General features: G+C 34.8%; 1 protein-coding gene across 3 annotated transcripts in view; it reads left to right on the top strand.

The window, feature by feature from the left end:
* The window catches only part of LOC149086471 (calcitonin gene-related peptide type 1 receptor-like), a 132,212-nt gene that overhangs the window by 72,818 nt on the left and 39,751 nt on the right, over positions 1 to 19,643 (top strand). For all 3 annotated transcript variants that reach the window (XR_016196105.1, XM_089255752.1, XM_089255741.1), the window contains 5 exons: positions 2,444 to 2,570; positions 3,764 to 3,939; positions 5,935 to 6,128; positions 6,741 to 6,866; positions 17,741 to 17,835. Coding sequence is in view for 2 of the 3 variants with exons in the window: in XM_089255752.1 (XP_089111878.1) it covers positions 2,529 to 2,570; positions 3,764 to 3,939; positions 5,935 to 6,128; positions 6,741 to 6,866; positions 17,741 to 17,835 (633 nt within the window). In the remaining variant the exon portion in view is untranslated. The remainder of the gene's footprint in view (positions 1 to 2,443; positions 2,571 to 3,763; positions 3,940 to 5,934; positions 6,129 to 6,740; positions 6,867 to 17,740; positions 17,836 to 19,643) is intronic.

Below are 19,643 nucleotides of genomic sequence, written 5' to 3' on the forward strand. Positions count from 1 at the left end.
ATTTTCCCACTCAACAGACTTTTTTCCCGTTTAACGTATTTATAAAATTTTGAGTAATGGCTACGATACACTTGTAATATACTTGAAAGATGGACGATTTTTTCAGTGGGAAGCGAGGCCTATTCCTCAAAAAAGTAATAGCTTTGTCGCTTTGACCCTTCAACTACGCTAAAAATTCCCTATTTTTGTTTTCCCGTTTTATTATTTTCAAAGAAAAATTAGTTCATCAAATATATCATTTATGCTGCATTTGTTTTCAATCCGTCAGCCGAAACGACGATGAAATAAAACCTATCCATACATATTAAAGACTCTTACAAAAATATTGTTTTAGTTTATAATCTGTCACTCTGAGATGCCGTAAAAGCTTAAATAACAATTTCGGTCTTTTTTGAGATTTCATTTGATCTGTTTTCTATTTGCTATTATATTGATCTAGATAAGTATTAGAAAGACGGTTATATATATATTGCCGAAAGCCAAATAACCTCTCGTTTTCATTATGCGTTATCCGAATATTCAGTCGAATTTAAGACTTTCATTGTTCTCTTTATTTGTAACGTAATTTTCCTAAGTCCTACGAGTTTTTAATCTTCATGAATGTATTCGACAGTATGGTAAATTTATTTGAATATCTAATATTATTTACTAACGTGTTGAAATTAATGTTGAAGTAACTTTTTTTCCCCCATTTTTACTGCTGTGACATTCATTTACCTACTTATTTTTCTGTTCCACATCATATTTTTCTTAAAATTTATAATTGCTATATTTTAAAAAATGAAACAACTTTTTACTTTTTTATTTTATTCTGTGATGTGCTTTACGTGAAGAAAAGGAAGGGGAAAAAAGAATAAACAAGCAAAAGAGTAATTCGAAGCAATACCAAAAGCAACAAATGCAACTTTTAAAATTAATGATTTTGTTCCCAATATTTTCTTGCACTCCTTGTAGCGACATTCATTGGGAGAAAAAAGAGAAAAGTAAAACAAATGGAACTTCACTTTGAAATATTTTAGTAAAAAGATCGGAAAAAGAAGATAGGAAACTCAGCAAAAAAGAAGACATAAGTCCATTAGTCTGCAAGATATATTGGCTCAATATTTTTTCCCCTCCACACTTTTTTAGTTTCCGTATGGGCGTTTGAATTGAAAGTCAAAGAAACACTTTTTATAGACGAAGGAAAGAAAAATAAATGCTTTTTGTTTCTTATTTTGAATCACGATTATTCGTATGAGAGCTTTTTTCGTCAAGCAAGTAAGAAATTTACAATTTGTTATTCTTCAGTTAATGTTATATACTTCTAAAATTGTAATCTGTATGTATTCCTACGGTCACATGAAAATAAAATAAATTCAAGGCTGTCTCTCACAGATCTCGGATCTGCTTGAGATTATTGTAGGATTATTATTTTTTAACAGCCACGTATTTAATGTGTTTCCACTGTTATTCCTTTTTCGAGCAAGGAAAATACTTTTTTTTTTTACTTTTTTCAGAAATTTTATGGTAGAAACTTTTTTATTAATATTGCATGAATTCGACGATTACTGAGAATGAATTTTTTCAGAAAGCCAAAAAGATAATTTCTCAAGTGTTAATGAAGGGCTTGTGGGCCATATACTTTATTCTTTGAATACAGCGATTTTTTTAATGCTTATTGAAAATATTCCTTCAATTCCTCTTTTTCATGTTTGAAGACAGCACGTAAAACTTACCCCACCATTGCCACAGTGGTGGTCGGCTGAAGTTGGTTTTCTGTGGTTTCCAACTTCGAGGCGCAAATGCGAGCCGATCTCCCCTTCAAAAAGTCTCGCCACACAGAGCAACAGACCTACAAACAGTACAAATGTAATTCAATCATAACACTACATTTCTGAAATATAGAGGGTATCACTGAAAAATCAAACACAACACTACATACGCACTCAGACTGTTAGGTACACACACAGTTATACTTCCGGCTAAATCACTAGGTAGTAAATCGCCCATAGATGGTGATAGACCTGAGTTGTTCTCGGTTTGAAAGAAAGAATAGAAAGCACGTAAAACTCAATAATTAGTCTTTTTCGTTGTTTTGTAATTTTTTTCAATCGAATTAAAAAGATAAAAAGCATCATTCAGTCATTTCGTCGTATTTTCGTTTCTTTCTGGGAAAATCATAGTTTTAAATCATCACTATTTTCTTTTCTTATAGAACAGTTAATGCATGAAGGAAAATGAATCAGAAAATAATAATCATCCTCGGATGTCGGATGACTTCTTATTGACATGCGTGATCGATTTTTGATACTGGCAAATTAAAGCCAAAGTGACAAAAAAGCAGTTGTGAATATTGATGAACTTCATGCCGTAACGTTAATCCGAAAATTTTTAATCAAAGAATCTACTATATCTTAAAAGCAGACGTTAAAAAATGACAACCACTTTTACACTCTATTTTCAGATTGAAAAGACAAAGTCATACTAAAGGGGCTCCCGTGAGCACATTAAAAATTCCACGCTTTTCGTCCAAATTACAAGGTTATAAAATGTGGATCTGCGCGAGCCTGGCGTTCATCATATTAACAAGGGTGAGTTTCCGCCTTGAACGTCCAAAAATTAAAGCTAAAAAAATAGGAAATAACCTTCGTTTTGGAAAAATTTACATATTTATGTAATAGCAAATACAGTATCGCGGTGCGCGAGAAATAGTCTGTCTGCTACGAAGTTCAATTTTTGTTGCCTCGTTTTGATTAATAATTAAAAAAAAATCATAGAAAAAGGCTTAATTATTCGGCACAATTTTAGTACTTTCAATTTTGACAACTACTTTACTCTGAAAAGTAGAGTAAAATTCTCAGTTACTACAGTGTATTTATAGTACGTTCGGGTAATGTAGGATACCAGGTTTTCCCAAGTGGAAAAGTCATAAACAACTTCAAAATGCTTCCATGATGCTATAAAGTCAGTGTCACTCGATTGTCATCATCACGGCTGCTATGGGAGAAGATTCGTTTTTCCACTTCTCCAGAAATTTACTCAGGCAAGTTTTCAAAAAATGTTTACTAATTATTGGAAATGTGCCCAATAATTTGAAACAAAGCACAATGTACATTGCGAGCGTTGAATTTTATTGTGCTGTGCTCATTCCTTAGCTAGCGATTCTTACCAGTTGGATGAAACATTTTTTTCACAGATGGTGTGTGTAATATGGATTACTATAAGCATTATCTGAGTTGGGCTAGAACATCTCTTCAAGACGGAAAGTTTAGTAAGGTAGAGGAAGAAATGTTTGCCAACTACTTTACTCTTTAGAAATAACGTGTTCCCTGTTCTCTGTGGACCCATCTTCACATTTTTGGGGCAGACAAGTGACATTGCATCTAGGAATCTTGTAAACAGACTATTACACCACCACATCATCAACTACAAAAACAAACGGTGAAATTTTCATTTTTTATTGTCATAGATTGAATTGTCAGTCATTGACGATACACTAGTCAATGCAAAGACAAGAAACCAAATTTTATAGAAATATAGGTTTCAGGTTTCTCTAGCATGTTTCAAATTGGAATAATCGAAAAAATAAAAGTTATATTCCTTATACCCGAACGTACTATATACCGAATTGGCTGATTCATCAGCTGCTATATTCTATTAGCAAGATTACAACCATGAAATGATTATACAAGTTTTAAAAAATTTATAATCATTCAACTCATAACGATACTTATGTTACGATACTGTCTTTAACTTGGGTAATTACTTGTGATTTTTGTTTCAGGTGATTTTATCCGCGGATTGTCAAGTGATCGAAATAAACAGAACGCAACCTGTGAGCATGTACATGAAATGCAGGACGGAGAGACAAATGAACATTCCTTACGAGTTTTACAAGAAGGATACCTGCGCGAGATGTTACTCGTACATGCCACACTGGGCGTTCCGCCTGAAATTCAGGTAATCGAGCATCCATCTTTTTCTATATATATATAAAGAAGCACTTTTTTTCTTCCTTTTCAATTAGGCGTACTGATTACAGAAAGATCGATAAAACAATTTTCGAAATGTGATATGAAATTTCCATTTAATGGAGAAAAGTCCCGATAGAGTGCATTCCGAGACGCGTTACGAACATACGCATCATCATCATTTTTATAAAATACACAAAGAATACCGTAATTATGGTAAACCATTAACTTTTTCGGAAAAAAAACATAGAATTCAAAGGCCTACCTACAAAAACATTAGCAATGATATTAGAAGGCACAAGACTCATAAAATCATTGGTATTATTTGCGTTATTCTGGTATGAAGATCAGATACGACAGAAGATTTATCGATAGCCTAACTCATCATAGTTGAGAAATCTACTTCGTATCAAACGATTTCTTAAGGAAGAAATGAAATACTTAGGTATGGTTTTTCTAGGTTTGACAATCTGCGACGTCTTTCATGAATGCTAGTTTACTCTCTAGCACTTAAATCAACTTCAGCGTATAATAATACTTGGACTCTTGCTTACACATATTCTTCGACAAAAGATGAAAATAATGCCTATAAAATTACTTATAATACTGTACTTCGGAAGAAAAATTCTTGTGACGTAAAGCTTAATTTAATCTGCGATTTCCTCTCCTCAATTAAAGAAAGCTGCTCTAGGCTATGTTATGCGTGCGTCTACCCAACAAGAAATCTGACCCGTATTTACCGAACGATGAAACAACCGCGTCTGTTTTCGATCAATTTGTTTCGGCTCATCCTTTCTTGTAAAGATCCGATGCCAAAACTTTGAAAGAAAGTGGATGACGCTTGTTATATCATCGCTAATTTTTTTTTAATCTGCTGGTCGTATATTCATGTAAATACAAGCTTCGCCTTCTGTCAGTTTATTTCTATTTTGGCTTGACTAAATGTACAAATTCTCGAAATTAATTTTATTTCCATGTTGAAGTACCTACAGATGATCAGTCCTGGTTTCGTTCTACTTATAAGAATTATCTGGCTATTCCAAATGTTGTTACTGACTTTTGCCCCTTTCTTTCCATTTTGAATAGTCTAATTTCAAATTCATATAAATAGAACATGATCATCTTCTTATAATCGGCCAAATTGATTTTAAGAATGTGCGTAAAAAAATCGCAACGCAGGTGAAAATTCCATTGTTATGAATTTTTAATATCGCGAGGTAAATGTATTAGTCCGAAGTCATTCAGATAAAAAGATTTATAAAATAAACACGGGTGAATTCCTACAGATAACACATCAAATTCAAAAGAAAGAGATTGATTGATTGATGACCGCTCACGCCCAGAGCTGTTGTACAAAAGAAAGAGAGTACCAGACATGTATTTCATTTACTATTTATTTCGTGAATCATATAAACGAGTTCCTGAAACGAAAACTATGAGTATCCTCATTCATTTTTAATCTGATTGGCGTTTAGCAATTTCTATTATGCCGCGGAAAGGATAAATTAATTTACTTTGTAATAAAGAAAGATGCTGAAATTGAAGTTGAAATTCCCGATTTTAGCTGCATTTTACGACGATCTCGGTATGCGTTTTGAGACTGGATTATTTTAGCACGTAAGAAATGATGTCAGTCAAGAATTTTAATCCCATATACCTTGGGAAAATTTTACTTCAAATGTTACAGAATCAATTTTTTTCCCGATATGACAGAGAAAGGGGCAAATATCATTGATTGAGAAGAGATAGGACAGTTTTAATTGCTATATAACTCCTTAATTATAATTTCATAAAGGTAAAATTATTTCACTTGAATTTTATTCTCCTTGCTGGTCATTTTGCATATTTTACTTAAAATTAAGAATTAACAATGAAAGTTTTATTCCATCCGGAGTGTTCTTTTTTCGTGAAACACCCGGTTGATGAATGCGTTTTCCCATCCAATCTTTATCGAAATGAGCACAATATGTTGCTCTTTTTTTAGATACAATCCTAGGATGGGTGCATTACAAAATCCTCAAACAGAAGAAGTGTACGACGCGGACTTGAGCAACGATAGTATGTCGCTGTACGATACATTCGCATCAGAAGCGTTCGCAGTAAAATGGGGAATGTGCTGCCAAGCTGCATTGGATTGCTGCGAAGATATGCTGAATGATCAATCTGATTTTGATGAAGGTAAACCGATGTATTCACCATGCTTTATAACATGTGTTTATTTCATTTTTAATTAGTATTTTCGGTAGAAAAGACATCAATAACAGAAACAGTGATATCGTTCATGACGGTTTGTATGAGTATTGCCTGCCATACACCGGCTTCTATTCGCGTGATTTTAAACTGAGCTATGAATCTTGATTTGTACGCGGCATGCCAAAGTACGCAAAAATATCACACTTACTAAAATATCAATCATTTTTAACTATTTATGTTCGAGGAAAGCTTTGTATAACCATGTGATCACTATTTTCGAGTCCTAAATATCGAAATTCGATTCAAGGTTCCTTACTCTTACTTGACTCATTTCTTATTTTACCAGTGATTCTATTTAAAAATATATAAATACATGAGTTCACACATATTTTTTAAATTCTAAATCTGAAGATGGCGTTAATTTGAGTCGTTGTTTGTACAGTTTTTTTTTATTTTTCTCATGAAAGGGATTTTTTCCCTAAAAACTTTCATGTACTATTCCGAAATAATTGATGCGATGGTGTGCAGCATGATAAGAATAAAAATTATTAAAACTAACAAATTTTTACAATTAATTCTTCGTCCGGCTTATTACAGGCGATCTCTTCTGCCCAAGGACATGGGACGGTTGGCAGTGTTGGCCGGACACACCAGCTGGAACCACAGCTAAAAAACCTTGCATGGCTCACATATACTTCAAGAGTGATCCTCCTGCTTGCACCAGTAATTATTTTCGTGACGTTGCGTGAGCTTTCACATTAATTTTTCTACGGTGAATTTTAATATTTTCCATGAACGAAATTTGGTACGAAATTCCAAGAATCCACGATTAAAACGTATAAAAATGACTTCGAAATGTTCATTGAAATATATTCTAAATTTACCTGTTTGCGTGAGTATCGTTGTGTTTTCGATAATTATCTCGTGCATGCTCCCGAACAGAAAAGGAAATCTGATAACTACTTTAATTATTGTTCTCTAATCTTGCCTATGTATGTATATATAGAAGTCTCCTCGCACCGTAAATTAATAAATCAAAAATATCAGTATATGTAATCGAAATTTATGTTTACAATCGTATTATCACATAAATCTATATCGGATCAGAATTCATAAGTATTTTTCAAAATAATTTTCACGAATTCCCATTTTTCTTCCAATTAATAAAAATCGAACAATATTCCTAATCTTTTCCATATGTTGTAATCTGGCATGTTTGTTTGTCATTGGTGCCACGTATTCATACACCAAGAGAGATGTATAATTTTGTGCAACGAAGTATATATATAGAGCGTCCCATAAATTCGTAAATGGTTTAAAAATTCATGAAAATTGAAGGAATTGGGATATTTGAATGTTTTTGTGGAAAAAGTTACTCTGACGATTTTTTTTTTTTTGGGTATAGAAAAAAAAGTAGTTCATTTTTGTTGATAGAGGACATTACGCAGAAGCAAATCACTGGAAATATGCGAGTGGGTGTCCTATAACATGCAAGGTGTACGAATAACAGCTCATTTTTGAATTTTCCTGTTACTGGCGCTTACATAAGGTTTTCGGCATCATCAAGGCCCGGATGTTGTTGACCTACAAAATCCTAAAAAAATGACCATAAAAGATGGCTAAATAACTCGCTAATTATAATTAAAATTTATTATTTTAAATGCTATTAAAATAATAAAACAAATTTCTTTAGAAACTGAACCAGCCATTATACTGACTTAAAGGCCAGTCGTAGTCCAGGCTCTGTCCCTGGTGGGATGTAAGCCGTTTACCCGGGAGGGTTGGACTACGCTGGAGAGCCAGCCATTATACTGACTGGAGGTAAAAGAAAAAAAATGTTATTTATTGCAAATCACCTTTATTCTCACCATCAGATTTCATCAAAAATTGCCAAAGAAATTTTTGAAATAAATAATTCATAATTTTCTGCGGGAAATCTACAAGACAAATTAGAAGTTTCTGAAAAGGCAGGATAAAATTCTCTCGACATTAACAGATGCTATTGGGGTTATTAGGAGACGGGGAGGGAAATCTGATGGGATCCGGAACTTTCGCCCCCGACATCTCGCCCCTGGAACGTTTCGTCCCCGTTACATTTGGCCCCCGGAAATTTCGCCCCGGTGCATTTTGCCCTTGGTGCGTTTGGCCCCCGAAAAATTCACACCTGACGTTTCACCTGCCCTGAACGTATGAGTGATTGACTGTATGAGTGACCGTATGACTGATTGCCCGTATGAGTGATTGACCGTATGAGTGATTGACTGTATGAGTGACCGTATGAGTGATTGACTGTATGAGTGACCGTATGAGTGATTGACTGTATGAGTGACCGTGTGAATGATCGAGTGACCGTATGAGTGACCAAGTGAGTGTGAAATGAACTGTAGGAGTGCGTGAGTGACCGTGTGAATGATCGAGTGACCGTATGAGTGACCAAGTGAGTGTGAAATGAACTGTAGGAGTGCGTGAGTGACCGTACAAATGACTGAGCGAGTGGCAGAATGACTCACCACGTGAGTGACCGTATCAACTAGTGTGCAATTGACATTATGAGTGAGTGACCGTACAAATGACTGAGCGAGTGGCAGAATGACTCACCACGTGAGTGACCGTATCAACTAGTGTGCAATTGACATTATGAGTGAATGACCGTATGAGTGACCACGTGACTGACCGAATGGCCGTATGAGTGAGCAAATGAATGACCGCATGAGCAACCAAGTGATTAACTGTATGAGTGATCAAGTGAGTGATAGTGGGATTGACCGTGTCAGTGACAAAGGGAGGAATTGAGCGATGGAACGTTTGAGTGAATAAGTGACTGACCGAATGAGTGACCAAGTGAGTGGCTAATTAAATACTGGTGTAAGTTTCCTAGTAAATGATTGAGCGTATGAGTGACCGAGTGGCTGACGGAATGAAGGACAGAGTGAATGCTTGAATAAATTTGCGAGTGACCGAGTGACTGACTGCATGAGTGACCGAGTGACTGACTGCATGAGTGACCGAGTGGTTAACTGCATGAGTGACCAAGTGAGTGACTGTATATGTGACCAGGTGAGTGACGGTACGAGTGTTCAAGTGAGTGATCAAGGGACTGACCGTGTGAGTGACCAAGGGAGTTACTGAGTGATGGAACGCATAAGTGAATGTGTGACCAAGTGAGTGACTGCATGAGTGACCGAAAGATTGATAAAGTGAATGACTGCATGAGTGACCGAAAGATTGATAAAGTGAATGACCGTATGATTGACCCAGTGAGCGACTGAGGGATTGACAGAGTGAGCAATTGAGTGATTGGCAAAGTGCGAGGGTGGAGTTGTCTGCAAAGATGATCCTCCTCATCCCCTCCCTTTTTATAGGTGGTTACGTAGCACTGAGTGACCAAGTGACTCACACTTTAATGGATTCTAAGAATTTAGAATTTTCGGTTTAAGCATAAAATATTTTTCCCAAATTTACGACTCACACCGGTGTGGTCACTCACACTATCATTCATATATTCACTCATACGGTCACGCGTACGGTCAAGGTAGGCAAAATGACAGGGGGTCAATTTCCGATTTACTTGATTACTCACTGAGTAACTCATATGATCACTCACTGGGTCACTCATATGGTCAGGGCAGGTGAAATGTCCGGGGATAGATTTTCAATTCACTCGATCACTCATGTATTCATTCACTTGGTCACTCATGCGATCAGGGGAAGCAAAATGTCACGAGTAAATGTCCAACTCACTTGATCACTCATGTGGTCACTCACTTGTACCATCATATGTTCACTCATAGAGTCACGCGTACGATAAGGGCTGGCGAAATATCAGAGATAAATTTCCGATTTACTTGATTACTTACTGAGTCACTCATATGGTCACTCACTGGGTCACTGATTTGGTCAGGGCGAAATTCCCGGTGTGAAATGTCCGGGGCGAAATTTCTGGGGGCTAAATGTACTGGGGACGAAACGTGCTAGGGGCGAGATGTCGGGGACGAAATGTCGGAGGCGAAATATCGGGGGCAAAGGTTCCGTGAACCGAATCTGATATACTCATGATTTTGATTTCTCTCCGATTTCAAAACTTTTAGACGTTCCCGAAAGCCATCAAATTTGTTTTTCTGCACAAGTAATAAGTCCGCTTTTCCCCATTATTTTATCGAATTTCATGCTAGTAGATTGGCCTACCCCAATTTTAGCACGCTGACTTTACCGATAGTATCAATAAGCTGCATACTTTTCTGCAAGACTGAAATGTGGAAACCAGAATGCTGAATATTGGTCTCATGTACGCCATCAGTTCTTGAATATTCTCAACGCAAAGCAAAGCTTACGAAATCTTAGAGCATGCAGCATTCTTACGGATCAAAATAATTCGACATGAACTTGTACATTTCAAAATTGTCTCTGTAGTACATGCAAGTACTTTACCAGCTCCCTTTTATATAATGAAAATTCTCTCTCTTCTCTTTGAATATCCTATAGGGATCACAATTTCTTGAATTCACTTTCACTTATTGTTTGGTTACGTGTGGCCAGCTCTAGGAATTTTTACTAAATACAAAATTTACCTGAAATTGATTCTAAACTTTGTTTGTCATCTATAAAGGAAGATACAATTTGAGTAATGGAAGTAATGCATTTTTTTTCGCTTAAAAAAAACTTTAACCTACTTTTTATTTTGAAAAAAATTTCAAAAAATATCCTCAAAATGCCAAAAATGTTCTAAAACCTGAAAAAGTGTCTTAAAAGTGAAAAAGTATTGAAAAATTGAAAAAGTATTGAAAAATTGAAAAAGTATTGAAAAAATTCAAATGTCTTCAAGATCCGAGCCCTTGTTGTTGACATGGTGGATAAAGCACTGTTGGCGAGGTTCTTTTACCCAGCCACGAACCACCCGTGAAGCTCTACGAACAATTCGGTCACAGAAGACATTGAGGAAAGTTTCCGTGAAGAAATACTGTGATTTATTGCCGTGAAGTGTCTCTGTCGACAAAACTTTGAACAAATTTGATGATTTTTGTTGCATCATGGTAATTTTCTGCACACGAGGGCTAATTAGACCGGGACCTACAATTTATTGCCGATTCCGAACGGCAGCCTTTTTTTATATTCACCGAGAGGTTGGTGCGTTAACCCCTCGATGTGGGACTCCCTGCTGTAGCAATCTTTTTCCGTGGTCATGTCGCCGTCTCTGTTATACCCGTGTCAAGAAAGTTTCCGAAAAGGACGAACCGGGTATCGAACTCACGATACTTCTAAACACCCTTTCATAGTTTAGGCGAATATCTTATCGACCTGGGCTCTACCGTGCCACTGAATTAATTTGTTTTTCTCATAACAAAAAAAAACTTTTCCCCCTTCGTGAGAATAACTTCGCAAACTGCATTCAAAAAAATTAATCCCTTCAATTGCCACCTTCCTTTCTCAGCCACCTCGCTGGGCATTTTGCCTGTTGTGGTGTTGTATTTGTATTTGTATTTTTATGAAGTTTAAACTATTTACGAATTTACGGGATAACATGTACACAACCGTTTCCTTTCCTGTCTCAATTAGTAGAGAATTACGGAAATTTATTAAACTAGGAAGAAAAGTGTTTTTCGAGAAATTGTGTAAGAATTTTTTTAGGAAGAAGGGAAAAAAAAAGTATCAATGTTTCTTTTGATACCATTTCCAAACGTAAAATGAAGTCAGATACGAAGAGGCACTTATTTAGGAGATTTCATCGTCCAGCTGTTGAATAATGGAACAGCATCGATTCCTGGTGGTAGCTTTAAAATGTCAGAAATGCCGGTAGCTTCTTCTCCCAACGATGTTTATATGTTTCACATACTTTTGAGCAAGGAATCACGAACGACCTATAAACTCAGTATATTGAAGAGTAAATTCCTTCTTTTGAGTCGTTGTTGAAATTGTACGTCGAAATCTCTCCATATGTCTGATGCTTTTTTATTTTACTTGATATAAAACGATCTATGGAACAATGGAGGACGAGTGTTTACTTGATTTTTCTAAACAAATCTTGTTTTGAGGAATTATAACAAATGTTCGTTCTTGTATGCTCGAGCTTAAATATTCGAATGTTAATTATATATTTGGAAAAAAAAATACAAACACAAAGGCTACAACAAGCAAATTGCCCAACGAGGTGGCTGAAATTGATGCCCATAAAAAATATGGATGCCAAGTATAACCAAAATACAGCAACCTAATATGAGAGCATATATCACGTAAGAAAGACTAATAATTAATACACTGCCCATAAAAAAAATTGTGGCCCATGTAAAAAAATTATCTAACTATGGAAAGCTTCTTGATTTATCCCGCTACGTTTATCGTACCTCTTTTAAAGGTGTCAATTGCGTTAGAATTCATGACCCCCGGAGATAAGCTATTCCTTTTATTAACAACCTATTAGAGAAAACTCTCTGCGACACACCACATCCTTGAAGTGTCCCTTATTAAACGATACTGGTGTCCCCTTGTCGAAGCAGTTGATTGGTGGTGTGTTAATAACTCGTGGTCTATCTTATCCATCCCGTTGAAATTTTTAAATACTTCAATCATGTCCCCCGACCCCTGCGTTTTTCCAATGCGTACATATTAAAAAAAGTCTAGTCTCTCTTCGTAGTTCAAGCCTTGTGTACCAACAAGAGCGCACGTAGCTCCTCCCTTCACTCCCTTCAACCAAGTCTATGTCCCTCGGTAGGTATGTGGTCTCCAAAACCTTAAGGCATACTCCAGTCCAGAACGAATTAAGCCTCAGAAAAGCAGAGTGTTTTTAGGAGAACGCGAAGATATCGTTGAACAGTGTTCAGAAAACCTAAGCCGTCGTCAATGAGAATTCCGAAATCGGTGACCCTAGTTGCATCCGAGATAGTGATATCATTCAACTCATAAGTGAAATGTGGGTTGTTCGAACCAAAATGAGCAACCATGCACTTATCAACACTAATGGTCATGCTCCATTCATTAGCCCATGTGCTGAGATCATATTCAAGTTTAACTGGAGCATCTTCCTATCTCTTGGATTTCCGACTACCCCCATTAGCTTCACGTCATCTGCAAATTTGCTGACAATCTCGTCGATACCTGATCGAGTTAACCGATGAAAAGTGAAAGAAGTATGCACCCAGGCACTCCTTGAGGAATTCCACTCTTCACATCTGTCCAATCAGAAAATTTTCCATTCACCATAACCCGTTGTGACCTATCTCTCAACCACGATTCTATCCACTTCAACAAGTTGCCTCCAATCATAATCTCACGTAAACCGCTTCAAGAGTTTACCATGCTGGACCCAACCGAATGCCTTCTGGAAATCAAAGTAACCAACATCGACGTTTTTGCCATTTCCTAAAGTCTTAGCCACGTGATCATAGAAGCAAAGGATGTTGGTTATACATGTTACATTATTATGTATTTCACTGTAATATTTCGAGGAGTGTCTTCAGTATCATGATATATCACTATATCAGTAATTTAACAACAATAGTTTCAACTTGGTTTTTGATAAAAAAAATTTATTCGAATTACAAAAACAAAGATATATTGAAACATAGTGCTACTTGAAAAATGGCCTGAAATAAACAATGTTTTTTTTTTGTTCATTACTTCTCCAATCATAGAACAATAAATTAGATTGTGCAGTTCAAGTTCAAAAAGTTTATTCAAATTTATTTCTTTTTTGAGAGTTGATCAAAGTATTATTAGCATTGTTGTATATAACGGGCTAAAATGCTCATGAAAATTATTGTTACATCCACGAATTAATATATGAGAAGCACGTGTTAAATATCTGTAGAAAAACAGTAATTGAGCATTTTTGATATTTTCCATGTGTAACGAACGCGTGCAACATGCCGTGTTCGTTGGCTATTTGAAAAACTAAACATTAATTTTAGAGTGATGGTGGGGGAGGAGAGAATGCGTTGAGTATTATAATAAACAAAAATGTTCAAAGCAAATAAGCAAAATGTTCTACCACTATTTTTCCGTTCATGTACTTCGTACGCAATCCCTTGTTATTTCCAAAAATTTCTAACGAATCGTTACACGACGGAATGTGTATTCTAAGTATGTGTGTGGCATTAACGTATTTGTGTTGTCAGATTTATTCTTGTTTCTTGCTATACGGCTGCTGCCGTCTGTCTCACATATTTTGAAGTTTAAAAAACAAATGCCTGAATTTTCGTGTTACGTACGTATTCTCGTGTTGAAGGTCACTTTTGAGATTCCTTTGGGAGAGATGGGAGTCCGACTCGCATTCGCACCTCGAAGTTGGAAAACCGCAAAAGTGACGAAATGTTCTGCAGATTGCCATCACTTTTCGAAATTAAAATAATTAAAACAATTTAACATCTTGTATGGGAGGGAAGCTGGTCTTTTGGACCGATTTATTTTTATCCTACGTAGTAGATACGTTTTTCTTTTTCCATAAATGAAAACTTAATTTTTTGACATCATCGCGGACGATTTTTTCTTTTTTTAATAGCGAATATGTTTTCGAGACAGATTTTATATTTTGGGAAATGAAATTGAAATGAACTTAAAACAGTTAATAAAGGAAGGAAATGAAAATAAAATGAACAAGGATGACGTTCAAGATAACGCAGTTTTTGATAAAAAAAATGAAATTTCTTTAAAAAACTGAAGAAAAAACGCCTAGGTTTATCTTTAAATAAAAATTTTCCCGAGCAACTGAGGCATATGATTACTAAATAAACACGTTTTATACCTACGGATACTTTTTATTTCATTTTTTTTACAGTTAGTAATAAAATTTTATTCCGTTTTTAATATGCGATGATAGTAACTACTACACACATTGGGGGGAAAAAGTCGTTCTCTTACTTGAAACTGTATACGAAAATGAAAGTAAGATTATTTGAAACTTTCTCATTTTATTGAAATTTGAGTTATTTATCATGTACAGCCATGTATGAGTAAAAGAAGATGAAATAAGTTTATTAGCATTTTATATGAAGTTTGTTACGACAGAGAGGATCAAAATGAAAATTGAATACCAGGAAAAGAATTTCGTCTCTCTCTCTCCCTTCTGGAGACCTTCAAATAAAATTTCTCTTTGTTATGACATGGGCAATTACTTTTTCTTACCTTTAAATTTTGAAATGAGGAAAAAAACTAACCTTTGAGCTGGTAGGACTGATGAGATTTTCTTAGACCTTCTTATGCCCTTTTTTTCCTATATCTTTTGCGCATTTGGCGAAGATATGAAGTGCAGCGAAGGAGATGGTAAAGCTTCTGAATAAACAAACAACGGATAATGAAATATTTCCAAAGACTTCGTATATGCTAAAATACAGTTGTTTGTGGTTCACTTCCTACAGTAAAATCTTTTTCAAAAAGTTTGGAAGAAATAGAAAAAACTAATTTATACTATAACCACAAATAGGAGTCCACATACTCATATTTGAGTCGAATCAATCGTATAAAAGAAAAAAAAACCTATTAATTTGTTTTTCTTTTTCGGGAATAAAGTACACATACATAATCTATATACAGGGTGTTAATTATCGACCATCCAATAATTACACACGTGATTCCTTGAGAAAACTGATTCGGAAAAGTACTTTCAGTTTTTGTATTTCACAAATAATTGATGAGTTATAACGATTTAAAAATTGGTGATGTCACCTCGTAATCTTGCCAAATTCACCAAACGTACACTGAACATATAATTTGCAATTATATGTTCAGCAATTATATGTCCTCCAAAAACGTAATTTTTGGAGGTCTTAGTATTTATTCTATTAACCCTAAGGGAAAATCGAGAAAGCGAAACCCAGTTTTTTTTCCCTCTCGTGTGTGTGTTGCATTTTTCAAATGTTTATACGATAGTTATGCGGTTTTCTCAGATTAAAGATTTTGAGTTCATCCGTGAAGCACACACACGACTGTGTGTGCTTCCAAAAAAATTCTGAAATTTTGCCGAGATGATTACTCACCATGTGTTTTAGTAAAATGAACCCCATATTTAAAAATTTACAGACGGGAAGTATTTAAAAAAAATTGAATTCAGTTTTTGAAATTTATAAATTTTTTTTATTAATTTAAGACATAAAATTCTAACGAATGATCGGTATCGAAGTTTCAGGTTGAAACTTTTTCACTGAGACATAAATATTCCTACAAAATTTCAGAATTTTTGCTGCAGTTGTTTTTTTGTATTTTAACGGATGAGCTCGTAATTTGAGAAAATCGCGTTCAAAGTGTTTTTGTATTGTTCACGTTGGCACTATAATTCATTATCATTATTATTATTTTAAAAACAATTAACCCGATTGACACGAAATATTTTTCATTTGATTTTGATTTGAATGAAATATTTTTAAAGTCACGTTTGAAAAATCGACTTCACAGGGGTCGCGACACCCCTAAAATGAATAAATCATCGCTAACAATTTTGAGATGGGATTTTTTCCAGTTGCAATTTAAAATTTTTTGAAGGTTTACATTTTGCATCGCGGCTTTTGATTGTAATTCTGCAGCACAAGTAACTTGATTAACACGATAAGCTTGTTGAATGAAATCGATAACAGTTGCTACAAACTTAAATGAAGCCTAACAAACAGAATTTAAAATTTTACACATCTCATTGTCGTCCGCAATACTCAAAAAAATGTCAACCTTGATTCCCAACCCATGCATGTATTCATAAAATTTTGTATAAAATAATAATGAAGAAGGCAATTAAAACTTTTAAAGTGAATCACACAAACCAAAAGAAAAAAAATTACATTTCATTAAAACGTAGAAATTTAAAATATTCGGAATGAAAAAAATTCCTAATGTATAAAAGTGAAAACATCACAATCAGAAAGTGAAAAAAAAATCCACTGAAGAAAAATGTACTTGTTTTTCAAAATCCTGGAGTGTTGGGTCAACTTCTGGGCCACGATAGCAAAATACGATATAAAAACATTCTGAGTTTTCATACAAAAATAACAAAAGTTACCGGACGTACCGTGGGAGTTAGAAAATAGAAAATTTTTGGTATGTGTTGTTACCAGTTGCAGCTTTACTGAGATTGAGTAGATCCTGTTGTAATTGAGAAACATTACTTTTTGAAATTTTTTATGGCTGCCTGACTATCTATTTTCTGATCCTTATTTTTGTTGCGAAAAATCTCCCTTTTGTGCATTCCTTTCTGGTCAGGATTTCTGTATTATTTACTTACCTTTACAAAATTCCGTACCTTAAATAGTTATGTAGCAGTAATTTTTGAAATTTTTCGAAGAAATTAAATTCTAATACACCATGAATGCTATTTTTTCCTTATGCTATGGGAATTTTTGTTATAAATTTATGCAGCGGAGTTCCCTAACGGGGAAAAAAATCAACATAGAATAAATATAAAGAATAGAATATATATATAAGGATAAAATATAAAGGAGGGAGGGGAAAAATCAGCTGATAAATTATGAATTTATTTATCGTTCCTAATCTTACGTACTTTCTTTTCTTGGTGATATAACTGGGAAAATGCCATGCATATTACTTGATATGCTGTGTATGACATATATTGATATGCAATGCAAGTTTTTGTGATCCCTTTGTTTGTTTTGTTTTTTTTGCAGGATACGCCGTTAAGCAATGTTGGCCGAATGGTACATGGTTCCTCAATGAAAACAACAACGAGTGGACAAACTACAGCAGCTGCGGAAGAGTCGACGTAAATAATTAGTTTTTTCGAGAGCATTCAATACTCTTCATAACACACTTTCCTCCCAAAAATTAGCGCCGCATTCTTTGTTCTAATTTATTCATTAAGTTTGACTTCGATAGAAAATTCATAATGCAACCGTACTAATCGGAAATAATGAATTATAATCAGTATAAACAACCCTATCACTCGATCACATTACAGTAAACATAACAATTTCATTTTTTATCGAAAATGTTTAACGAATACAAATAGCTAGTTGCTGAATCGCATAAACATCAAAGTTTCGATATATTTTCGACAACTTATTATGTTCAGCATTCGCCAGCGAAGACCTAGAATCATTAACCTTTTAAACTTTCGGTTTTTAAAATTTTCCGGATCCGCATTCCAAACTGCCGCATTGGAAGAACCCGAGATATTTCGGGGTGTCTGAAATAAACCAGATCAAGTTTGACGAGACATCTGGGGATTGCCGCCGTGAGGGTTTATGACCCCCTTCGTTTCCATACAAAACCTTTAGCAACAGTAGTTTTGGAAGAAGTTTACGCCTTCGGACAAAACGCAAGGTTATGCAATTTTCTTCACTTTAAAAAATTCAAATCGAAAATTCATTTTGGCTCTTTCGGAGGTTTTGAAGATGGATCGTAGCAATCCTGCCAATATTTCAAAGCTATCGATATTATGAAAATGTCAATCGAGAGTCGGGCACCTGGTCTCCGATTATTTTGACTCTACAAATTCATTTTTATTCGTTTACAGCATAAACTTCGGGAAATCAGTCGCGAGTTAACGACGCAAAATGTCTCGAGCGAACAAACGCCATTTATAATATCGGTGCCATATTTCATTTTATTCATATATTCGTGCCATTTTTTGCCGATATATATAAATATATTTTTTTACGTGAGAAAAAAGACAAGTCCAGATCTGATCGCTAACACCAAAAGATGAACAGATACGTCAATGTCATCTCGGTAAACTGAGCGAATATCTACCGGAAACACGGTTCACTAAGTAAACGTGTGCGCTCGTGTTTTTATACGTATATCAATATATATATATTTTCTTCTTCCGAGAAGGAATATTACAGAGCTCATTAGTTTCAAAGGAAAATATTCATTAAATCTTTTTTTTACAAAGATATGAGAGACTGATTTATTTTTCTACGTTGGATCGACAATTTCTTCAGTTCATCTTATGAATTTTTACAGCGTATTTAAATTCAGTATTCATTAAATTCGTCACGAAATGGAAATTAACGATAGTCGCAATCGTGTGTTCAGTACTTTATAGAGTAGAGCGATTTCAGTATTCTAAGGGAAATAAAACAACAACATTAGCATTAAAAACTAGTTTAGGGAAAATTCTACAAGTTCATTAAATGACGGAAAACCTTTCGTTTTAAACCGTAAAATTAAATAAATTAAAGGAAAAGTACAATTTGTGTACAGTTAATGAAATTAATCGAGCATGAGGAAAATAGTAGTGTTGATGTAATAATACAGTACATGCTGCTTAATGTGATCACATCGGGGCTTGATATTTCCGATAACAAATACCAATTGATGACTATATCCGAAAAAAAATCCATGTTGGGAGCATGATGATCATCTGTCCCGTTTCGTCTAAAGGGACGTATGGAAATCGGACAATTAAGTTTTTCTTTCCTTTATAACAGGTTTCAAAATGTTAAATTATGAATTTTTTTTTCTCAATTGTACTAAATCAATTTTTTTTCCTTTGAGCTAAAATCCCTTTCTTTATCCAGAAATTGTGACGAATTAGAATGAAACTGTCTAATGTGAGTCACGCAT

Source organism: Pholcus phalangioides, unplaced genomic scaffold, assembly GCF_987345545.1.
Source record: "Pholcus phalangioides strain wild (caught in Gottingen) unplaced genomic scaffold, Ppha-v1.0 ptg000004l_1, whole genome shotgun sequence".
NCBI lineage: Eukaryota > Metazoa > Arthropoda > Arachnida > Araneae > Pholcidae > Pholcus > Pholcus phalangioides.